The sequence below is a fragment of the Micropterus dolomieu genome, linkage group LG07, assembly GCF_021292245.1.
Source record: "Micropterus dolomieu isolate WLL.071019.BEF.003 ecotype Adirondacks linkage group LG07, ASM2129224v1, whole genome shotgun sequence".
In the NCBI taxonomy this organism is placed as follows: domain Eukaryota; kingdom Metazoa; phylum Chordata; class Actinopteri; order Centrarchiformes; family Centrarchidae; genus Micropterus; species Micropterus dolomieu.
The window spans coordinates 19370390-19396575 of NC_060156.1; the positions used below are offsets into that span (position 1 = coordinate 19370390).

The 26186-nt window shown below is 38.8% G+C and overlaps 1 protein-coding gene across 13 annotated transcripts in view; it reads left to right on the top strand.

The window, feature by feature from the left end:
* dachd (dachshund d) overlaps positions 1-26186 on the top strand; it is a 117980-nt gene that overhangs the window by 7134 nt on the left and 84660 nt on the right. For all 13 annotated transcript variants that reach the window (XM_046054027.1, XM_046054028.1, XM_046054032.1 and 10 more), the window contains 2 exons: positions 480-585; positions 20139-20695. In XM_046054027.1, the coding sequence (XP_045909983.1) occupies positions 20145-20695 (551 nt within the window). In that variant the 5' untranslated portion in view covers positions 480-585; positions 20139-20144. The remainder of the gene's footprint in view (positions 1-479; positions 586-20138; positions 20696-26186) is intronic.

Here is a 26186-nt window from a genome sequence, read left to right on the forward strand (position 1 = left end):
AAATTATTTGACATCCATTTTTTAACTTCACAAAGGCAGTTGTTAAGTGAACTCAGCATTCCAGGGTCTGTGGATCTAACGGGCAAGTATATTTGTGTGTCATCAGCATAAATATGAAAAGAAATGCCATGTTTATGGATAATATGTCCAAGGGGAAGCAGATACAAGGAAAACAAAATGGGTCCTAAGACCGACCCCTGAGGCACACCATATTTAACTGGACAAAACAAGGAGACATAGTTGTTTACAGACACGCAAAACTTCCTATTTGACAGGTAGGATGAAAACCATTCTAGGGCAGTACCAGAGATCCCCACCCAGTGCCTCAGTCTGTCTAACATGATGTTGTGATCAATGGTGTCAAAAGCAGCGCTAAGTCTTTAGTAAAGTCAAATAATATATATTTAATGCTATGTGTAAGTGCATTACAGTTGTGTGTGTGATATAGGTAATACTAACAACCTGATTTAACTTTGCAGTGTTTGGGATTACCTGAGCGAAGCGTCCATCCACTGATCCTGGCTCTGGAATGTTGGCAAGCAGCTCTGATCCCCGAAATGATGTGACAAGTCGACCTCAAGTCAGGTAACAGATAAAATAAGTTCACAGTAATTAACTTTAGAAAGCAACAAGGCCAGTATAGCAGATTTAATACTGTATTACAGCTATCAAATCCCAACCCTACTGTCATACACATTTAATGTTTCCTTAAGAGGAATCTTTGCTGCCTCTATGACAAATAGTACAGCTTGCAACAGTAGAAGCTGCAGGTGCTGCAGCCAGCTTTTGGGAGAAAGCTATGAGGACCACACCAACACATCAGATTCACATGGTGCTGGCTCCTTCCTGAACTCTTTGGCACAGCAGAAAAAATGCGAGGTTATCTTACCAGTAAAGTTGAACCTTGCCCAGCTCTTGCCACAATGCAATGCAGCATCATCAAGCAATGTAACTTGAACGGGGTGATTTTAAGGTTTACCTCATGATCAAGTTGTAAAATCCAGTCTCATAGTGCCGCTGTGCAGCCTTTTGGCATCTGATATGCCTTTAAACTCGTCTGTCAATCAAGTCTGATTTTTGAAACTTGTCTTCATTATAATCTTATATAATATGAGGGGCCTGGGAGACAGATTGACCCATAAAGAACATGGTGATAGCTCTTTAACTTTTCCATAACTTAATGGAAACTGTGTCAGTTATTGCTGCATCAATATTATACATATTGTCTGTGAAGATTCTCAGTCATCCAGGTCATAGTTAGTCAAAGGCTGGTTAAAATCAAGGTTGTTAGTCAGTTCTGAATAATTCTCTTTGGTGAGAGGTGAAACGTCTTCAAGTATTTTCAAACAAGTCCAGTTGCCCTTAACCCTCCTTGGATTCTACATATTGTTTCAGCAATAAAATATTCAAGTAAACAGCCCTGTAATTTGTTCCATTCTTGTTAGTCTTCCCAGCATTTTCTGCTGTTGTGCATACATTCAAGTATTTTCATACATTAGATGTACAACATATCCAGCAATAGGCCTACTTGATTGCCACTTAAAGGTTACCATACCTTTATTTTATAAAGCAGCTTAACTTGAATTTAGTGTTGTAGTGGCATTTTAATACATTCATCACATGGTGTGGTAATAAAAGTTAATTATTTATTGGTAAGGTTAATTATTCTCACTTACTCTCACAAAGTGCCCACTATAAATGTGTTAGAGTAAATAAGAATAAACAAATGCTGATAAAGAGAAACCATGCGTTCACCAGGCGTCTAAGTGAGATAGACTGCGGCCCTGCTGTCTGTTGGGACAGGGCAGCTCTACTTTGGACAAATTAATCTCTAGTAAAGATGACTTAGATCAACTTTGAAAAAGACTAAGATGAAAACCCATAAAATGATTGCGAACGGTGGCCAGAATGACAAGTATTATCAACAAAAATTAATCAGGTGCATCTTTTCATGAACTCAATTAATAATGTGCAACAACGGGGTCTTTTTTCCCTGGAATGAAAATTAATTAGCAGGGGAAGGTCACTCGGAGATGCTGACATCACTCATCAGGCCGCTGTGGCAGTTCTAATTATTTGTCTTCCAGGCTTGGCTGATCAAAAATTATTGCCATACCTGAGCAACATTTAGAAAAAAAGCTTTGTTTAAAGCGCTTTTAATTAGACCTGCTATTTGATTAATGCCGTGTAAGCGCTCAGGATCGGCCCTCTTATCAGCATTTCTGACAAGTTTGCTGGGTATTGTTGTGTGAAAGACGTTTTACTGACACTAACCGACTGTTTAGAATCTAATTCGTTCACTTTAGTTGCAATTAAAAAGCTATTTACTGTGAGAGCACTTGTTGATATTAATATAGATGTTGTAAACTTTGACAAAGCACTCTGTATGGATACTTGAAAAAAATTGGCAATAAGTGATAATAAGTAAATAAACTTGCATTATGTGAATTAGATCTAATAAAAAGTGTAGTTACTAACAACCTGCAATATCACACACAAACACAGTGTCGCTCCCTGCACATTCTTAGAAGTGTAGCTCTAAGGTCCCACAGTTTATTGCATTTTTGTCAGCCATAATTAATAACAAAAGCCAAAGGTCACACCAAGCCAATATGATTACCTAACCTCTGCACGAGAACATATCTAGCCAATACTGGGCCTCTTGGTCACATACAGTGGAGAGAAGACTTGTCACAAAGCAGTGGTATGATCAAGCCTTTACCAAGCTCTTGCGTTTTTTTTCCTACTGAGTTATTGTGTTGACTCGTTGCCTGAACTATCTTCAACCCTTACTGCATCAATTCACATTACCTGCAAATTAGCAAAGTTCTACTTTCAAGCTCACAGTACATTTGATCCAAATAGACTCTAAATGCCATTTCTGTTCCTATTAACCTACGGATCGGTGTGGCAGATATTTTCATGAGGTTGCTGGGGAAAAAACACGAGGCTAATGGCTTGGTTGTGACAGCGCTATTCATGATGATTTATGATTCTGTGTTTAAGTTGATTACTCCACTGCTGACTCGGAATACTATTTCAATTAGTGCACTGAAGGTCACTCCACGAAATCCCTCCATAATCTATTCCTATTAACACTAATGCGCGGAGTATCCATATCTGTTCACCCTTGTTGATTCAAATCATCCCCACTCCTAACGGCCAGCTTGTTTACCAGTTTACTGGTTCGGACGTATCCTAGATGGTAATTTTCTCTCCTCCGTGTATCATTAATGTCTTCAGTCTTGACACATGGCTAGGAGGGACATCTCAATAGAGCTTGGGTGCATTTTTATTGCTTTTATTATTTCTAATTTGTTTTACAGATCAAGTGATATTTATGCTGAATGAAATTGATCCTGAAAGCCCTATAGGCAAACGTGTTAATATTGTGAGGTTAGGAAGCAACAACCTCCTATTACTTGTCATCATGAGAACCAAAATAGCCTCGGCGTGATCAAAATTTTAGAGGTCTAAATTAATTTTACATCACTTTCATTCATACTCCCACTCACCCATGCAGAGGAGGAAATTAGCTACCTGTATTTAATCTAATATGTTCCCACTGTAAGCGCTGGTGGACATGATAGACTTAATCAGTTCACACTGAATCAAAAAGCTCACCAGACAGTGCTTAGCAATGAACGATGTATTAAGTTTCAAAGACAGGGTCTCTGAGTTTACCACCTAGAATGGAGGTCTACTTAATTTTAAAGGATACATTACTCTCACAATACAAATAGACCTAACCACCCGATTTAGTTGTTCTGATTGCATCTGAGGCAAGACATAAATAGAAATTGTCAACACATTTACTACTAAAGGTTTATTTTATATTTGCCTGTAAACTTTAAAGTTTCTAGTTGTTTGGATTAGCAGCAAAAGATTTATTATATTTTAAACAAGCAGACAAAAATCAGTAATGAAAAAGGTCAAAACTTTAACAGCTCTTATCGGCCACAACAGGCCTCTAGCCCAGAGGACAGGAGACATCCTTTTTTAGAGAGAAGGGTAAAAGTGCTGACATTGTCACCAGTTGATGGGACTCTATCCAAGGGATAGGTGAAAACACTTGGGCACAGTGACATCAATTTTCAAGATGATTTAACTCTATGCTCCTGTGTTGGAGGAAAGAAACTTCAGACCCCTGATTTACCTCGGATGACAGCCACGCGGCCCCCGAAACAATGTTTCCAAGGCTACTAGCGAATGACGAGTGGTCACGTCTGTACAGCCGTCCCCATTGGTTTGATTTATGTGACCGGGATCCAATAAAAATGGCAATCAAATCAACCCAGCCACTTTACAGGTAGAGGGCTGTCTGATTGAGTTGTCGAAGGCATGGCTGAGGCTCAGAATGATTATGCTAGGAAACGGAGAGGGGTCCATCTCTCCGCACCCAACAAGGACACCATACATCTCCCCATGCAGCTTTCCTACTCCACTGTGAAATGTATCCAAAATAACTGCACACCTACTGCTTGCCTGCCTCCCCTCTCTGAAGGTTATTTGTCGTCTGAAGGACTCTTCCTGTCAGAGTATGATGAATACCATGTACACAGACAAGAGCAGCGTCAGGTCCAGGATTAGCCGGAAAACTCACTGATCTGTGAATAACCTAAAAAAGAGGAGCTGAAGATTAGCAATGATGCTTTTAGGAATGATCCATCAAACTCAACTACCTCAGTCACTCAAATGAATCATCTCACTTGATTCTTTAACCCAGGCAAAGTACGAGTGACTGCCGCGCTACCTGCAGGTCACAGAGATCATTTTGAGGATGTTTATTAAATCAGTGCTATCAATTTTCTTACTGATCATCTTTTATCTGTCCTGTCCTTGGGGATGAGTCAAGCACACAATGATGTTAAAGGTTGCGGTATTCAACTTATGGCTTTTCCATTCAACCTCCTGAGTGCCGCTGGCAATATTGAATTACAGCCATTGCCATAAAGTACAAATTGATACCTGCCCCATATTGAGAAGGCCTGTCACTAAAGTTAACTCACTTCTGTTAACAGAGCTACTGTACAAAGCAGAACAAAACATGAGCAAACAATAATCATGTGAACTATTTGCCTTGGGTTTGAACTAATGACAACTTAGGCAGGCCTGTTTACTGTGCATGAGGAAGCACACATTCAGGAAGTAAATTGGATCAAAGTACAAGCAGCTGCTTAAGTACTTACTCGCTTCGATAAGCAGAGTGAAATCACCATCATTGTTGCATTAGAGTGACTTGCTTCAGTCACCGCCAGGAAAGCAGACAGGAAGAGGAGAGGGGAGCTGATAGTGCACCAGCTCCATGTGTCATGAAGGAGCTGCTGGCTAACAGCCAGCCTGAAGGAGAACAATTGAACATCACTGTTAAGTCTTTTTCTGTTGGAAACACAATCACCTTGTTAGACAACAGAATGCATTGTCCAATTCCTCTAAAATAATAGTAAAGCATGTGGAATTTCCAAATCAGTCCACACATTTCCAGACTATGATTAAGGTTAATTTCCCCCCCTTTGGCTATAACATTATTTAATAGCAGACTACAACAAAAATCAGCACAATATAAATTTAAAACCTGGAATAACAATAAGCATACAAGCAAACAATAGCATTGAAATGAACCTGAGGTCCTTTCAATATCTTCCTTTTAGGGGTCAAGGCAGAGTGAAAACAAAAATTCTCTGATCATGGGATCCGAAATGACACAATCTCAAGTTTCCACTGAACTCTGAAGACCTTTCTTCTCTAGCAATGAGGACACAAGGAAAGTTCAAGGATTGAGCAAGTCAGTTGGACTAACATGCCATGGAACAGGAAATAGCCATTCATTGATTTTGTGTGTGTCCAGAAAGATCAATTTTATTCTTCCTTTGTTTTCAGACTACAATGCACTAAAGCTCCTGCAGCAGCAGGATGTGTTTCGTACAAGCGCGGTCCAAATGAAGCTATAAATCAAGTGTTGGAGCAGAAACACATAATGTCATCCCCCATAGACCACGTACTGTACATACCACACCTCAAACTCCTCCATTCTGCCTTCATTCTGTCTGTACAAACAACCTTACATTGTCAGACAAACTAATTAATATGATTGTCAAAATAACAAAGCAGGGACTACTGAAAACTGCTCAGAAAATGTAGCACGGTACAGATTTACTTTATTTGGATAGGTAGATGTGTTATTATTCTAAACTCTTCATGAAGAGATTTAGTCATGGTTAGGTTATATTGTAGTCACTCCTTTATGACTGTTATCTGGTTCAGCATCATTCTGTTATGCAGTTTGCTGATTCAGTATGTGTGTGCATAAACTGACACTTCTTTAATTGTACTGCACTTGGTGCTATCTGGTGCTGGAGTTAACTTGTAAAAGTGAAGTCTCAAGCAGATTCCCAGCGTCTGCCTATTTAAGATTCATAGAAAAGACCATCCACACCAATCAATATCTACTTGAGATTTAAGTTGCATTATGTGTCCCCTTCACAGGCATGATTTAAAACATCAGCACAAAGTATTCTTAATTTTATTGCCTGTCGTAAATTAAAATTAATGATGCTGACATCCACAATTAACAATGAAAAATGCAGATTCTTATAATTACTTTAGCAGTAATATTGTTTTCAGCTCAGGCTCAAGGTGCTCCTCATATGCTCCTCAACATTCAGTAGAACACAAAAAGACAGCTTCATTACATTTTATTTGCTATAGGAAACAAAAAAAGTGTCTAACAAAAATCCACAGCTCATTTGGGAATATCTCGCCATGCATAATTAAGCAAATTTGATTGGAATTAAGCATGACTTCTTTTGGTTGGGTTTTAATGAATGCAAATCAGGCATCTACATCCCTAAGATTAATTTCAGCCAATTAAAAAACAAAGCTTGTTGGAAAGTGTAAAAGTGTTCAAAGCAGGGCAGCAAAGCAGTTTCTCTCTCCCTCTCTCTCTTCATCTCATCTTCATAACTTGCACTCAGGAGAATCCCCCCCTCAACTTTGATCATTAGCATGAAGTTACAGGCAAACAGTATGAATTCAAATGTGGCAGAAATGCACTGCCAAGATCCTTATGCCTTTTTAATCTCAAAGTTGCACCCCTTAATAGTTTCTTTACGCAATTATTGTTTGAGTACTTCTGTTTTAGGACAGTTAGGATATGTATTTGTCAGAAAATATACAAAACATGAATTAAAATAAACTCACGTGTTGAGTATTAAGACAATGTGCTAATTTCTCGCTTGTGATGCAAAGGTAAACTTTAGAGCAGTAAAGATGTTATTGTTCTGGGTTTTGACAGCACAAAATATGACAATTATTCTGCATTAGTTTGCCCACAATAATGTTGGCACAACCTGAAATCAACCTTTATCAGTGTTCAAGAGCATTCAATCCATCTGACTTAAGCACTCAGGAGATCTCATGGTGGTATTTTCCATGTGAAGGCACCATTGCACACCAGACCAGTGACAAATAACGCAGCTCACATCAATAACAAATGTTAGTGTCAGGCAGTGTCTATGGCTTATGTAGGCGTTAGTCTCATTATGACAGCCTTACTTTACCCTCCATCTTAAATGTTATGCTGTTTTTTGCACCTATCCTGTGCTATACAGGACTGAGTAAATCCTAATTATTTGGAGAGTCAGACGTAAATGCTAATGATTGAGGGCAAGCACGCACCTTCGGGCTAATGCTAATCTGCCTGCACATTGCTCGGAGAACGCCGTGTACATTGATTTGATCTCTCACATCAAAAGACAAACAGTGGTGCAAGTCAGCACATCCCCAGTCAATGTCATTCCTTGAAGTGATTCCCCCACACATGCATCTTCATGGGCCCTGGGAGGGAGGGAGGGAGGGAGGGAGGGAATAGAGAATCAGGCAATCAGATCTATTGGCATTTCTTTAAAGGAGATTCATGGTGGGAGGACAGAGGAAAAGTGAGGAAAAGTGGATCCCCATTCACCTGCTAGCCAGAGCCAGTTCTGAGAGGCTTGCTGTGTTTAGATTGCATTAATCCCTCTGTCTCTACCTGTTACAGGGCTTTCATTAATGTTGTCTTTTAACATCAAGTCTCCTGCAGAGTGGGGAATAAGTGGAGAGTTCTCAGAACTCTGCAGAAAGTTCAAAGCGCCACAAGAAACCCTTTATGTGTTCCCTTAATCATTCAAAAACCCATCCTAGTATGCCACTTGCGTAGCTCCTCCATATGACGAGAAGAATTAATATTTGGCCTCTGATGCATTCTTTTTGAAAGAATAAAGGAATGTGAAGGAAAAGCATTATCTATTCAAGGAGCGCAGGGAATACTCTGACTGTCTCTCAGTTCTGTTGTAGCTGCTGCGTCTCATTTTGTCTGTCGTAGATCACAGGGCTGCAGACTGGTACATTTCTGAGGGAGAATGGAGAGTGGGAAATTGTACTATTTTATTAGAACCCATTGGGAGAGTTTTGTAGAGGCAGGAATGCCATTGAGCCTATTTGCATCATGCTAACAGTGAATTGATATGATAATATTGTGATACTTTGGAGTCACTCCCACAAAAGTGGTTTATGTGATGATTTTTATTTGGTGAGAGCCTCTGGCAGGAACCCTCATAGATAAGTCCACAGTGCCATTTTACATTTTATTATTTTTACTCAAAACATTACAGATCTACCTTTAGACTATAACTTATGATCACCACTTCAGTGAAAGACTTGTCAAAATATAAGCCAGGATAATTATTAGTTCTGTACAGCTCTCTATCATTTGTTCTATTGCACTTCTTAGTATTTTTTGTCTGTTAGTCCTCCCCTATGTTAATATATTAACTCTGATGCCTTAGGCTTTTCATTTCATTCAGTAAAGCCTCATTTCTATAGAGTTGGCCTTATGCTTACTTTATGCACCAAGGACCACACATTCAAGTTCACTAGAGCAGACCTACGCGCCTTTTGAAGCATTTGGACCGCATTATTATGAAAGTGTAGTGTTCGTACATTTGTAACTGCAATTGCAACTCAGCCATCAGTGTAAAATTTGCTATTCTAAGTTTCCTGAATGCAGCGAGACAGAGAGAGAGAAAATGTGTGTACCCTTTATTTTCACACATAATAACACAACAGAGATTATAATTCAGGGGAAAAAACAGTGAAAGGCTATTCAGTGCATTTGTTTCAGACTGTCCTACTAAAAACTGAAACTAGAATAAATTGCACAAAGCCTTTTAAACATTCTATGCATTCACTCGTGGCTGTTAAAAGCATTTTAATTAATTTTCATTAAATTGCATTGAACTATTTAAAAAGAGGGTATTGTGGAAAAAGCCTGTCTGCTAGGTGTAGGGCTAAATTGTGTGGAGTGAAGAGATGTTACTGAGAGATGGGAAGCCCAAGGGACAAGCAGGAGGACAATGCTGTCTCTTGGGAGAATTTTATGCTGCTGAAGTGAATTTGAATACATAAAGGAGAACTCGGGTAAAAAGGAAAGGGGGGTACAACATAGCCTGTGTTCTCCTGGTCCCTTGTGTGGGAAAAGAGGTAGATTATTTTTTTTCCCATTCTGGCCCTATTCTCAATTACCAATTTTGCATTTTAAGGTCTGCAATTGTGTCATGAGTACCTTCGCTCAAGAAATGCATATTTTACACATAACACTTTGTGTGACTAAGTGTCAGATATATTGCTCTTAAATTGTAATAAATGTATTTCTAATGAAAGAAGCCATTACCACTTCACAAATCTGTTACAGATACATTGCAGTAAAAGTGTTGCATAACTTATTGCTTCCACTAAAGAAGCTATATGTTTTCTCATAGTTCATTTTTGTGTCTCTTTGTCAGCTAGATATCTCAAAACCTCAACAGATTCATGCACAATTTGGCAGACAGATGGGCCTTGTGCCAAGGAGAGGAGGATTAGATTCTGGTAGGGCGCTGGGTCTAGGATTTCCTTATACAAGACTGTCTTATGTTAGCTGTAAACTAAGACCTGATCTCAAACCTGGAAGGATTTGTTTACAATGCCATAAAATAATAAAAACTTTTAATGATAGAATCAGAGGAGGTTTGCGGTGTCCATGCATCTCAGAGTTCTACTTATGCCCTGACTGAAATGTATACACCAAACTGGGATGTTTTCTGTGAATACTGATTCAGGTAAAAAAACAAAGCACAACATTACACAACACAAAAAAACAAAAAACATAAAAGAAAGCAACATATTCGTATCAGCTCGTTTTCCTGCTCAGGCAGGCAACGCCCCGCACATTCTCCCTTCTTAGTTTTCCTGTTTGGTCTGCCCTCTTTACTTTGTCCCTTATCTAAGCATCATTCATTCCTCCTCTGTGATCCTGCACTTGGCTGTGGTCTGCGTGGCTTGGCACTCTCCCATTCCTCCTCTACCCCAGTAAAGACACTGCTCTGCACTGTTCTTTGTCTTCAACTAAAAGCAGAGAGGTTGGCGTGTGTGAGGGCAATACTTGTTGATATGCAGCAGCCTCACCTGCTTGCATTAGACCTTGCCATAATGTCTTTCTCCATCTTGATCTGCTGCTTTATGCAGCTTATAGTCAAAGTAGGACATCAACAATACAGTGTTTACAGGTAAATTTATGTTAAATTAACAATATTTGTGATGTTTTTTCTAAACAAAATCAGTTTTGGTCTTTTTGTTTGTGTTGGGAAAATTTGTCAGTGTTTCTCAAAGATATGTCCATGGGTTCCTGTTGAGTCTTGCTGAGCCAAATTCAAAGGGATCTGAAGGTAAACAAGGAATCATTTTCTTTCGTAATAATATCATAGAGTTAGAGTCAAAGCACACTTTCACACTTTTGTTGTTTTATTACATGATAAATACTATAACAGTAACAAAGATATTTCTTTTGTAGAACAAAATCTTGAAAATAATCTATCCATTTTTGGGGTCCATGACCTGAAAACATCCGCGAGACATGCAAAGGCATGTAACAGTATTATAGTAAGCATTGCAGTTGATGTGTTCTGGGTTCCTGTAGAGGTCACTGTTGTGTGGTGCCTCTGTGTCAGATTGGGATACCATCAGCAGCGCTAATGCTTTCTATTATGAAGTCTGCAGCAAGTACTTTGACATTGAAATAGACAATGTTAGCAAGAAAAGAATTACAAAGTTAACTTTGTTTGCTAAGCCATAATGTCTAGTACAAACAACATTGTTTCAAAAGGGAAAAGTTTGTTGATTCTTAATCTGTACAATGATTAACAGTATTTTTATTTGTGCCAGTGTTAATCATGCTATACCAGTAGTAAGTTAATTTGGACCAAATAAAGAATATTATGTTCATATGTCTGAAGGCATCTTAGAATTGTAGGATTATATCCTCTCTGGAAGAAACACATTATGTTAATCACAAAATCCCCATATTTGTGTATCTGGGAGATGATTGTAGTGAGCAATTATGAGTGGGCTTTATTAACAAGAACACAAATTAGATACTATGAATGAGTTCATCCCAAGCATTTGTATGTGCCATTTAACTCTGAAATCCTTGTTTATTAAACTCCAATTGCACATATGAATCAACTCTTTGGCATTAATCATGAAGTACAAGGGCCCAGATGGTACAATCTTAGTCAAGCTTCAATTAATACGAAAGGTTGAATCGCTGCAGCATCGAGATCCTCTCAAGGACCTTTGAAGAATGACATGAATAATCATTGTTGTTAGATGCATAGTTTATTAAGTCAGCAGAGGATAGTGACCTACTGCAAACTGTGAGATATTATAACACATGGTGCTGCCCTGCCTAGACTTTTTGATGTATTACAGCTTAGATACTAAAATGAAGAACGACTTCTTGTACTAACTCATAATATAACATTTTAGTATCGTATCATGCACCATAATATCAGTATCACGTGATGATTCTGATAACTAAACATAAACATGACCCATGTGACACACAGATTATGGTTGTACATCATGGATTCCTTCTATTGTTACAGCATGTTGATGCTGTTGGAGCAGCTTGTGTTTAACTTGGCTCCCATAGCAGTAGAGTAATTTGAAGTTTGCCTTTTGGTGTTCATGTTACAGACACAATGCTCTGATACACTGGATTGATATCAGTGCTGATAACGACCTTAACTAACTGGGTGTTGGCAAGTATGAGTGAGGTTTTTTTTGCTAGTTACGTTATAAACAGTTATAAATCTTATAGAAAAACACAATTAAAATGTACACAAACCTAACCTACGCCTCCTGCAATAGCTAAGAAGTATAGTAGTTACAGCTTCATGTTACCTCACATGCAGAAGAATATTCCCAATGAATTTGTTCCACACAGATAGGAATACATATTTTTAACTGAAAATGAAAAACAAATAAACACTGGTACTGGATCAGGCCAAATACCTAGATCAGAATCAAAAAGGAAATAAAAAGCGGGATTAGTGGTTCCTTAGTTCATAAAGTAGCACAAGATTGCTTTCCCTAGTTCATACATCTTGATATGCAGTCACTTAGCCATCAGTGATACTAAGATGACTAATGTGATTAATGTCTGACAGACAGTACAGTCAACAAAAGGTCAACCTGACACTATTGATATTTTATTTTCAATTGTAATCACTGTAATATAATATTTCTTTCAGATTTTCATCTGTAGTGTTACCATGAATAATTTCATGTATCTTATATCAATAGAGTATCATTCAATAATAAGAACAAAAGGGAATGGAGGAGAAGAAACATTAGTCAACAGAACGGGCAAACAAATGGGTCAAATGGCAAACTGGTGTGTGTGTGCTACTTAAGTGCAAGAACATATACAAAAACTGTAAGATTATAATTTATGACATGGATATATGTCCTGTCAATGTCTTTTGTTCTCTACAAAAACAGTCCTCCTCTACTTTGCTTTGGCCTCACACTTAATGTATTCCAGCTTAGCTGATTTCCTGATTCTAAAGGACATTGCATCTCATTTCTTGTCACTTGTCTCCTAAATTCCTAAAGGTACAATTAGCATTTTGTTTGACGAAATGTTGAAAGGTTCATAGATTGATATTTGCAAAACTGTAGCAGGGTGTTTTTTTCCAAATGCAAATTCTGACATTTATTAACTTTTATTACAGATACTCTGTTTATGGATTGTAAAACTATGCATAGATTTAATGGGAATAAAGTAAAATTACAATGTTTAAACACAATCAGTGTGGCAAACCAGCAAGTGTGTAATTTAGTGTGGTGTGGCAATGAAATGTTTTACGGGCCTTGATTTATGTCCTGTGCATGGCATTTCTAATGAGAGAGACCAACATTGCAGTGTGCCTGTGTTCCAGGAAACTACATTTACAGCAGATCTTTTTTCTCAAGAGTGTTTTTCCCCTGTGAAATAATGTCAGCACTTTCCCACCTTCAAAGTCCTTTTGTTTCCAGATCTATTAACAATTCTAATTGTACAGGAACACTTGTTAAGTAAGGCTGGTAAATAAAGCAGGAAACGCATTATTTCCTTTTAGTGCAGATTAAAGGTACAGCTATGCTGGGTTGAAACACATTAATGAGGTTTTAAATAAAAATGCTGGCAGGGAATTTACACCGCTGACTGGTTTCACTGCAGTAAGCAGTTGATTTTCCTTGATGTTAAAGGGGAACATTATTTCACCCACTAATGAAAAATACATCTTTCCACCCTCCTATCTGTTAATTAACATGTTTGTGTTAAGGGATTTTCAAAAAGGGATACAATCGCTTTCAATCTGATTAAAGTAAGTGATACATAATAGGGAGGTTGTTTTCCTTATGTCCTTCTGTTAATTGAATAGCTTTGTATGACTTGGAATGTTTTTCCTAGTCACAACAGTTTGCCTGGACCAAGCTGCTCGGGATGCCCCTATCTTAATTACGGATCATACTCCAAATGTGGTTCAATTTCCTCAGCAGGACAGTTTCTGTTAACTGCTATTTTTAAGGCCAACAGCAATGTCAAAGCCAGGGATGATTAAAGCAATTAAAGTTTCCCTTTGTTTTCTAAGCACAGCGAGATAGGCCTGCCTGTTTGTACAGCATTTATTAAACATTTACTAAATGGAATTGAATCTGTCATCGATGAAGTTTTCTGAGACAATTACCTTTTAGCATGGCAAACACTGTTTCACTCAGCCAGTGTCTCACAGCTTATGGCTGTGATTAGCCATTTGATTTCATCAAGCCAAACTAAAATTCTCCAGCAGAGAGAGAGAGGGAGGGGAGAGAGAGAGCGAGGGAGGGAGAGAGAGAGAGAGAGAGAGAGAGAGAGAGAGAGAGACAGAGGTTTAAATATAATTTTACCATCGGAATTTCTCAATTAGCATACCACATTTTCTCCATTAGATAAACTGCCTTTAGAGAGCTGACTGGTTTAATCTGTTTAATGTCCGTGTAAACTATAATCTCCTGATTCTAAAAAGAAATCCCTTAAGGACATCATTCGCATACACTCTTCATAAGACAGTTTTTGAAAGACATGATCAAGTGCAGTTTTTAAAGAGGGACTGAACGGTGATGGGTTGTTATGCCTATCATGCTTTTCTTTTCTGTGGCACATGGAAGTTGTGGTTTCACTTGCTTGAGTTTATCTAATCATTAGAAATGAATGTTTACAAGCTTATCCTTGCTTGACTATCACTAGAACATGCAGTATAGCTGTGTTATATATATTATTCCAATAATATATAGGTTTATGTGGGTACTTAGCCTGTTGTCTCTGAAGCCATATGTTACAGTAAGTCAATTCTCTTGAACGATTGAATCAGAAATGTAACAGGCTATGTGTACATGCACTGTGCCTGCATCACTGCCAATCGTAGCTGCGTTGGGTGGTTAGTGTACATGGATAAAGAAATCAGGATTTACTGTTATCCTATTGAATGATGAGCAGAGAGAAATCAGAGTGTTTACATGCATATCATTGCCTCCCATCATACACTGCAGGCTGTATGAATTAGGGCCTGCAAACACAGCCTCATTCTCCTTGCATCACGCCAAGAGTCACTCCATTGATTACCCTTCCCCGCTCCCAGGAAATGGCTCATGCATCTTGTGTACATTATAACAAATGTTCTCTTTGCATTACAATTGAATTGTGATTGTTATGTTCAATCAATGGGGAAAGGTCACGGGATCGCTCCTGCCAGCGCTTTAATGGAGAAGTCGATGAGGATTCATTTTAATCACTGTGGCTGTGGCAGAATGAGCACAACACTGAGAGACTGTCAATGGCCCGGTAATTACCGCTGTTTATACAGGTTCCTGCTTTAGCAATTTAGATATCCACAAATCTCTCTGTTTCTTGCACCCCAGTTATATTGGATGCTGCCTGGCAGCAAATGAAGTACTGTAGGATGTGGGCTGTGACTACTCTAATTGTGGGACTATTGGTGAGGTTGGCTCTTTGAAAATGAAGTGGGCTCCATTTGCTCCTCTTTTGAGTAGTTACATTACCAGAAAGCTGTTATTTTACATAGTTTGTGTGAAGGAGTATTCTATTAGCTCAGCGGAACCTGTAACCGTTATATCAGGAGGTGGAAGATTGTGTGTACATCCCCCATATTTACAGTACACGTCCGGTTAGATTAACTCTACTGTAAATGTGCAAATAGCTACTGGTGATAAATTATGTTATTCTCCAATGGTATTGCTCTTGAACAAATTGTGTGACTCTCAAAGATACAGCTTACTCAGAGTTCCTTCCCCAGAACTCTTGCTACATGTGAACGCTGTCTTCTTTTTCTGACTTCTCAGACTTAATTTTGTGTTTATCTGTTTGTCATACACTTTTCTTTGGTTACTTTGGTTAAAGTGTGTTTTATGCTAACATGCTTTACACATAATGTGACTTTACTTTAACTTCATACATACGACATGACCATAAGATGATTATGTATTATATAACTGCATAACTGTGAAGCAGAAATGCAGCTTAATGTAGATTAGGGCTGCAACTAATCATTATTTTCATTATCTATTACTCCGCTGATTGTTTTCTAGATTAACCGGTCTATAAAATGTCAGGAAATTGTCAAAAATACAAATCAAAAGTCCAGGGTGGTGTAACAAATGCCTTTTGTTTTCCAACCAACAGTCCAAAACCCATAGAGATTAATTTTGCAATTATATAAAACCCCCCCCCCCCCCCCCAGCAAATTATTTGATTGGAGAAACTGGAAGTATAAAAATTACTTGAATGATAAAACGATTATCAAAATAGTTTAATAGATAGTTAAATAGATCCACTTTCTGTCGATCAACTAATCAATTATTAACATTTCATTTCAGCTCTAAAATAGACTGACATTTTGGACTATCACTGAAAAGTTACTGGATTTGATCTGAAGAATACAGAATCACTAAACACTCAATAGGTTAACATTATGAGAGAAGTCCTATACTGTTATTTGTAACTAGAAAGAAATTGATATGTTTGCTCTCTGACATCTCCCTTTCACCCCAAGTGGCATGTTTGTGTTGGACGGTGTCTAAGGATAGATAGGGTCAAGGCAGTGTAACCTTGGAGAAACAAATATTCATGATCAATAAGTGCTTTATTCCAAGCATCTTAAATGATTCTTATGTCTGAAGATGCTTCTCCCCCCCTTACTCATGCAGAAAAGCAGTTTGAAGATTTATGCAGCCAAGGTAAAAGGACATTTTAAAAGACTACACAGTATCACTGCTTTCAAATGTCATGTAATCATAGGTTAGAGGAGAGTGCTGGGCACAGAGAGCAAAATGATGTTACAGATAATAAATTGCCTCTGAAATATAATACATCGTGAGTATGATTCTTTGTTCCAAGCTCTGTACACCAACTCTGTTCAATTAAAGTTATTTATCTCTCTTGTTTTTTAAGTTCATCAATTATATTGTGATACACTTAATGTCCATAAGAGGATGATGTATGATTGGTCTAATTATTTCTTATTCACCATGCTTTCTAAAGCATATCAATTTTGTTAATACCATGTAATTAAAACACGTCAGTGCGCTACAAGTTGCTGGCTGTATTAATGACTATGAAAATTATTTTAATTAAATAGCCAATTATAGAAAAATCCTAACCATGAGAATTGACATTTAAATGAATTCAATTTAAATTGCTTTTCAACATTGTTTTATCAAAGCTTTATGGGGTGAATAAATTATTACATCAAACAATGTACTGTGTCATTGATCATACACAAGTCTTGTCCCATATCCATACATTTTGAAGCACTTTCCTGATGCCATACATCATACTGGGTGATTACATTTTGACGTAGTCATTTGTTTACCTCAATCTTATCCACATGTACTGTACTTCTGTGTTTACTTTCAGGAAAACTCTGTTAAGTGTTTATGTTAAGTATTCAGTCACGCTGGAAACTTCATTCACAGTTATAATTTCCAACTATTTTTGCAGGGACAATTTGAAAGTGCCACAACTTAGTTCCCCTGTTCCTGAAGAAAATATATGACATATATGAATTTTGTCAAACGTAAACAGTTTTCTTAGTGAGCTGTTTCCTTTCAAGGTTCCCAAAAGATATATGATATTTCCAATATGATTTTGCATTTGTGCTGAATTATATCAACAGAGTATTGTGGTGTAATGTTCAGCACCAGTATACAGACATTTTTTTGTGTTGTGCTGTGTTTTCATAACTGAGGTCAGATAGCCCACCCAGTCTGTTGAAAGGCCTTTGTATCTAAAACATCATACATATCCTGTAGTGCCTTTTAATACCTATTAGGTTACTTAGACTCATATATTTTCTTTTTTCCCCCTGCATAATGTTAATGAAAGTCATTTTTCAGACATTACAAGCACAATGATTTGCAGTTAACCCATGCAAACTAGGGAAATAGTGGGCAAACTGTTGTGACATTCATTGTATATAATGAAATCTTAATATGGTGCATATTTAAGTGAAAGGTTAGCAACATAAAGGGCAAATGGATTGCCTGGCAATGAATTTTAAGCAGCTATTGATTTTACACTACAAGCTACCTCTTTCCCTGAATGATAATTTTAAAATGGCACGCTGCTTATCTTAAAGCTGATCTGACTCAAGAGGACTACACGAATATATAGAATATTAAGGCAAATGCAGACTGTGATAAGCAACACTCTTCTTGATGTGCACCATACTCATTCCACCTAATCAGAATACATGGTAAGTGCTGATGTACTTTCAGAAATTTAGCTAATACAAATGCATCTGATGACAAATATACAATTTTGATAAAAAAACTGAAAAGCAAAAGTAAAACTAAGAAAGATGTGACTTACACTTTTACACATTATCTTACGTAATGAGCGCTAGCAAATTTGCTGAACGTAAAGACAGTTGTGCTGACGTCTTTCTGCAAAACTTCAAACAAGCTTCCTGCAAATTGAGAGATTGATAAGTCGTTCACTTATTTTTTCCTCCTGTCTAACAAATGTAAGTCTAAATTTCAATAAGATGTGATCTATTAATAAATTGTCTAAATCAGAGTAATCCTTGTAGTAATCTAATCCTAGATTATGTACTTCACTGTCATACCTCCTACTGATTGATTTGGTGAGAAAGGCAGGAAGAAAAGTTCTGTAATTCATGACGTGCCACAATGGTTGAATACATGTGTAAACTGTATATGAGCTCTTCACTGCACACGGACATGACCCTACCCCACAATCCAGTGTGGCATTTCCTCCCTCTCTGCCTTTATCTGTCTTTCATGAACTGTCTGAGATTGAGAGAAGGTTTAATTGTGTAAATGTTCTAGCTGGATAAAGCTTGGTTCAGTACTCAGCATCATAGTACAACCCTTGAACAAGCTGGAGTCCTGTCTGGAGGTTGTGCAGTATGTGTACAGTGGCCAAAGTTGACACTGCATCACTGTGCAAGACACCCAAAAAGTAACAGTAACCATTTTTATGGTCAGTATTCAAATGTTGATTTTTAGAATTTTATATTTCGGTTTAACTTAGTATTTGCAAATGTTCTCACACCACCTCTAATTCTTAAATGTAAACGCAAATTAGGTGGGACCCACCCACCATTGTGTCCCTGAGCAAGACACTTAACCCCTAGTTGATCCAGAGGCGTGCGACCTCTGACATGTATAGCAATTGTAAGTCGCTTTGGATTAAAGCGTCAGCTAAATGAATAAATGTAATGTAAAATGTAGATACTGTACAGTATATACAGTAATCCAAATAGTGTTTTAGTTTGCATATAAAACGTCTGTCAAAAACCCTGTCAAAACAACCATAGCCTCATGTAGTCTCAGGCTGTCATTTATACAAAAAAGCTCTAACCACTTTGGCTGTGTTCATGCAATAAACAGTGAGGACAAATTTAATTAGACATATTTTTCTTCACTGATAAGGTGTACCTTGTACAGTGACTCATACTGGCATGCTCAGTCAGAAAATATGACAAATATGACATTAGAATTAATGTTAATAAAGCTTTACAGTATTAATGCCTGAATGAAAGAAATATAAGTTTGAAAAAGTCTTTACATTGCAGTTGCAGTATCTAATTAAATCAAGTGCAAAAGTTGTTGTAAATATTTTTATGCTTATAGGGTGAATCTAAAATAAGATCACTGTGGTGCAGTGGAATTGCATACAGTTTGATAGGTGTATGACTGTTAAAGTGCAGTTAGAACCAGAAATAACCGTTAACTTAAAGTTTAGATATACCTTGTGAGTGCATGTTTTTCTGACCACGGCAAAAAACAAAAAAACATGCACATTTGTACACGATTGGGATACAACAAGGTCTCTCTTGTGCGGAATAAACAGTGCAACATTTGAACAGACCTGAATCATTTCAGTGGTCGCCCATGCCCAGTTATCTGTTCTTCAAAGGCTTCCACTGTCCCCTAGCTCCTCCCTCTCTGTACCGTGTGACAACAACAACTCATCCACAGAGCGGAGCTGCACTTTTCAGCTCATTTTCCTCCTGTCATTCCTCCTCCTATCTTTGATCATTGTCCCGCCGCTCAGCCCCCCCAAAACCCTCACCCAGCACGCCTTTTTTCGGCAGCTCTTTTTACTTCCCAACTTATCTGAGGAGCTAAACTCTCGTGGATTCTTTCATTTAGGGGTGTCTCGGCAGGCTGGGTTTTATACTTTGAACTTCGGCTACTCTCTTCCCCTCCTGTAGGTGACCATGGCCGTACCGGCTGCTCTGATCCCACCAACTCCTTTGGTCCCACCGCCTCCGATCTCGACTGCCTCCGCGACGACGTCCCCGCCGTCGACAACTTCATCGCCGTCTCCATCCTTGGCCCCCCCATCCGGACCCGGACAGAACCTGTTCAGATCAGAGCTCCTCGCCACCGGCAGCCCGGGCATCCCGAACGCGGCTCTTCCCCCCAGCAAACCCGTGTACTCGACCCCGTCGCCTGTTGAAAACATACCGCAAAACAATGAGTGCAAGATGGTCGAGTTGCGCGGTGCCAAAGTGGCTTCTTTCACCGTGGACGGCTGCGAGCTCATCTGCCTTCCTCAGGCGTTCGACCTGTTCCTGAAGCACCTGGTCGGCGGACTGCACACGGTCTACACCAAGCTGAAGCGGCTGGAGATCACGCCGGTGGTGTGCAATGTGGAGCAGGTCCGCATCCTCAGAGGGCTCGGCGCCATCCAACCCGGGGTAAACCGCTGTAAACTCATCTCCAGAAAAGACTTCGAGACTCTGTACAACGACTGCACCAATGCGAGGTTAGTTGAGAGCTTTGTACGTCATTTTGGTTTAAATGGCTTTACGGACAGCCGTGCGTAAAGGCGCGGGAGCAAGGAAGGGGGAGACATTTTTCCTTTATAAAACAAGTGGTTCATGCGATGTGATGTTATCAGTCCGTTTTAATCGCTTATTGTAGTGTGCGTAGGCGTGTGAATGTGCGTGAGCGTGGGGTTCAAACTCCATCCAAACATCCAAGCAATGTGCTCATAGTTGTCTGTTGGATGGGAAGAGGCCAGCGCACAACATCAGTGAAAAAAGTTCAGTGAAAGTTTTAAACACGTGCAGGGCAAAGCTGTGCCATGATGGATAGGCTGCCTGCCCCAGTACAAATGAATCGATAATGTAGGCTACATCTCGGCAGAGTTTCACAATGCTGCTGTTGAATAAACTTCGTGTAGAGCTGCCACTGCAAAGACAATTTCAGAAACAAGAGCCCAGACATCTTTTATGAATCCAACTTTACTTTTATTCCTCTTAATTTAATGCAACTTTTAGCTTCACTATATTTTAAAAATTACTCTGGAATAAAACTAGGTTATGCCTTATGTGCCCTTGCCACAGGGGCAATATAATTTCAATTATGATAACTTTTATTTTCAGAACGTAAACAAGACAAATGCAGATAATCAGAATTAGATGACATGGAAAATGTTTTGTACTAATTGTTTTTTTGTATTGACAGCCAGTACATGGATGTTATGGTACACTCAGGGCTCCTTGAAAAAGCATGAAGCCAGTTTTTTTTCACACTGTAAATGCTAGTTATAATTGCCACACACACACACGCATGCACAAGAGTGTGCCTTAATCAAACATCCTTGATTTCTGTTAAACAAGGAAATCAATATGATATAGTGAGTGGAATAAACAATTATACATGTGAAAATTAATGCATTAACTGATATTACCAAATCAAATATTTTGAGCTTTATGTGTTTTAATATGGAGTGATATAAGTGGGGAGCAATATTTGATTAAATGCCATTTTTGCTGTCCTGTTGCTCCCAGCTTTGATGTATTGCTCAGTCTCACAGGATGGTTCAGCCTGGTCAAATTTACCATCTTACCTGTCAGTATGATTGATTCCATATTGATCTCCTACCCAGAAATGAGCTGGAAATGCAAATATGATGGAAAAGCTCACATCAGTGGGGAATAGCAATAAACACTTTGAGTCACTTGGTAATCTCAGTTTATAAGTATACAGGCTTTTGAAAATTATAGTATAAGATTAAATTTAATTCTGACTTCTAGATACACACGAACACAAACACAGAATTTGCTTTGCAAAAGACTATTTTATGTACATTTTCTGGACCATCTTAAAAAAATGATGAGGTTGAATACATTTTGAGCCTCAAAGCATTGCTTTTTCTGCAAAGTGCACTATTAGGCCTGGTCAGAGAAAGCAAAATGAAATAACATTTTGAGTAAGACTTTCAGAGAGATAGTATTACAATGAAACAGTTTTTATTCTGAAGCTTTTTTCTCATGTAGTTAATTTATTTAATTTTTTAGTTGCCTACAGTTCCTCTTCTTGTCAGCCTCACACATACAAGATTTGGACGTTTTAAATGTGCTGCAGCTCCATATTCCAAGAGCAATCGCCTCAACAACTCACCTGTGCACTTTGGTGCTTAAGCATCATTTACATAAAGCATCAAGGGAGCAGAACCCCCCCCCTTTCTATAGAGAAAGACATACCGTGCGGTGATCCTCCTCTGAAGCCTGGCGTGGGGCTTCAGGTGACAAAGTATGTGGTTGAACTCTCCGGGTTGTCAATGGGGGGATGGCCAGCGATGGGGTTAAAGGATAATGCAGTGCCTCGCGTCGCTTTAATGACGCTAAAGTGCTGGGCTATTACGGGCACATGGACAGGACTGTAATTGTCTCTGAAAGCAGCCAGGTACTCCCGGTGCTGGGCTGAAATCAATCACTCAGACCCGGCCTGCCTGCCTGCCTGCCCCATTTGGAGAATTACATCATGGAACAGTGAGGCATCCGCTGGATAAAAGGCTTCTGTTACTTAGAAAGAGTTGATTTTATTTGCAAGGATGTGTGCTTTACACTGTCTGTCATTGAATTGCCGCTGACAAAATGATCAGTCTGAGTAAACAGGACACAGGTTGCCCTGTAGGTGAGAACGAGTTCTCTCTCAAAAGTCGATGTTGCGTTTTGCACCGACTTACTGTCAGTTAGAGTTCACCGGTTAACCTGCTCAGGTTACACAACAACAGCCTGCTGCCTGAGATAGTTTAGCTTTTCATCTCGCCCTATTACTACAATGTCACTACTCTTTTTATACATTGGCAGAGTGGTAACAATGAAGTGAATAATACTCCTGTACAATGGGTCTTACTATTTCACATGCTGTTTTTTCCCTCCCACGGTCTATTGTGTTAAAACAACACTACTCTCATTTTGCACACAGTGTGAATGTGAATAGCATCATAGAGCACCGCTGCATCCCGCTGTTTTAGTTTTGATGTGGACACAAACAAGCTCCAACCAAATTGTTCCCTACTATGCTTACTTTAGCATAACACTATTTGAACATGTTAAATGGAAAATAGTATTTTTCAGAAAATATGTGTTTTTTTTAGGGATGGATTCAAAATTTGAATTTGTTATGTAAAATTCCTTATTAATACTTTTACAGTGAGTGTTTGAACTGTGTGTACTTTGGCTAGTAAGCGGCATAGTATTTTAGTAATTATTATCATCTTCAAAGATACTAGGAATATAGTTAGTCTCGACCCTTCATTTTCTTAAGGACTCTCGTGCCAGATTAACAGTGTTCGCCCTCGCTCCCAGACTGATCCAGGTTCAGCCAACTCCCCTGCATTATGACTCTGGCCCTCCAGGAGCCCTCTGTTCCAGCTACTTGTTTTCCTTTTCATTTTCCCTGTTGTGGGATGGAAAAGGTTCTTATTGCTGTGTGACACTTGAACTCTCTGAAAGGTTATTATAACACGGGGGGCGGTGCAGAGATATCGCATATCTCTCATTGGTCTGCTTTGCGGAGGCAGGCTATCCGATGCTGGGGCGTAGAAATGCAGCAGTTAATTGACAATCATTGTCTACCCTTGAAGGTTAACCACACGCCCCAGACAATGTCCCACCACTGGGAATGGGACGGCTTTTCACTTACATGCCCTTATTAAATAGATTTTCCCCAGCTCGTTTCAGTCAGACAGATCTTACTCTGAAATGTGACAGGTCACAGTGAAACGACTTTTACTTTAACAGATATACTTAATTGATACTGATATGACAGAGAGTGTTATGAGAGCTATCACCTCTCTTGTTCCTGTTTCAAGAGTGTTTATGCCTAAACACACATATTTGCAAATGACGGTAATTGTTTTGTTTAGCGCTCAGTGTGAGCTGCCACTGAGGGTGCCAGCTTGTCTCTCTCCCTCCTCTCCTCTGCTGAGCTCTCTTATAATATATTTGTTTTCTACAAGGCACGGATGTGTTTACAGGTACTCAGGGGAGATTTCTGGATTCCATTCAAATCATTCCCAGTCAGAGTGGGTGCTAAGATACCCGTCACCCAGCAACCACATCCAAGAGGGAGCTTGGGCGATAATAACTTCAAAAACAGAGTGACAGATGCCTGATTAGAGAAAGAGAGAGAGGGAGAGAGAGAGAGAGAGAGAGAGAGAGAGAGAAAGAAAGAGAATGGTATACAAAGCTGTTTAAAATCCAAATCTATTCAAGTACTTTCTTGAAGTCAAATTGGCCCTTATATTGTGTGTTGTTTCTCTATTGAAGGGAAAAAAGTTCTCTCTCTCTCTCTCTCTCTCTCTCTCTCTCTCTCTCTCTCTCTCTTTTTTTTAAACATTTTTAATCCTTCAGTGGGGCTCTGCTAAATTTGATTAGGTACAGTACATGTGCTCAAGTCAACTGTGCAGTTGGCAGATGGCGGCAAGGTGTTTTTTTTGCAAACAAATAGTCTCCTTGAAAATCAGAATTGCTTTATTGACTTGACATTCATTCAGCTGGAACAAGTGCAAATTACATTTTATTTTAGAAAAATCCACAGACTAGCTCAGTTGACAAAAGCAACATGTAATTTTCTTCATTTCTTTTAAGATCAGTGTTTTGTGGCTTACAGCGAAGCTGAGCCAAGACTGTCGAAACCACAGATTTCACTTATTAAAGAGGCTTTGTTTGACACTGTCTAATGTCATTTGTGGATTTAGGGGCTATTTGCATGGCAAAGAGGCCTGTGTTGTTAATTTGCCTGGTGGATGCATTAGTCGTCCAAGCTCCTATCTTATTTGCATGCCTTTACTGGATCGGCGACAGCAATTGAATTACCAATTAATTCTTCTACCAAATGAAATGGTCTAAAATCACACATTGACATCAGATCTCTTCACATTGATCAGTATATTAAAATTATCTATTTTTACTATGTTCACCAACCATAAAGAGGTATTAGCTTTGATTTTTATAGACAACATACTTAAGCTTCTCAAAATCTATCTGTCAATATGACTTATCTAGCATATTAAACTAGATTTGTTAACAGTGATTTTACCTGATGACTTTACACTTGAGACTGATTGCCTGACAGGCCAGCAATAGATTTTGGGTCACTCTGATTTCCGTTCTCCTCTTTCCCCAGTCAGAGCTCCCTTGCTTGTCTTTACTCACGAGCTCCTTCACATTACAGCACATTTAGGGAGCCTGGCGGAAGTCACTGACGCTCATACCAGGATGTTAAATGCTACTGACAGAAGTTAGAGGGAGCAGATGAGATTTCCTGATTGGGGAAGGAATGCAGGCCCTTGCCTGGCTCTGTCTAATATGGTCACATAGAGAAATTGATTTTCCTCAGAAATTAATTAATTTTTCATATAGCCCGAAGCTTGAGTTTAAAAAAGAGTGCACACTTGCTGGTTTCCTATTTTCCCCCTTTTTTAAAGAATTATTGCCTAATCATATTAATACTTTTGCCCCAAGGATGAAAAGATAATTGTACAAATGCATTTGGAAATATGTATCACTGAGTATTTATGATTAAATTATGCAAATAACTGCGCTCCCATCCTTCATGGGCCCAGATTGTCTAATTAGGATTGATATGGCGAATAGATGTTGGGGAATCTGAATACAAGCATGTCCAAAGAGCAGAAAATTGAAAATGACAAGGCTGGAATCCTTAAAAAGTGTGTAGATTTTTTTTTACCCTCTCTTGTCTAATTCAGCGTAACTGTATCAGGAGTTAATTTTCCCCGGCTTCATTTCTCGTCTGAGCTGACAGGAAAAAGAATCCATCAGGGAAGCAATCTCAGATGGGATTCCACAAATTTCCTCCACTTGTTTTTTCTCCCCCTCTTCATTTTTGTGAAGGCTATCAGGGATGAATCTTTTCCTGAGTAAACATGCAGATGTTATTCCTCCAGTGTCGATGTTTTTGGAGCTTTATACTCAATACAAAGGACTCCTCCTAATAAT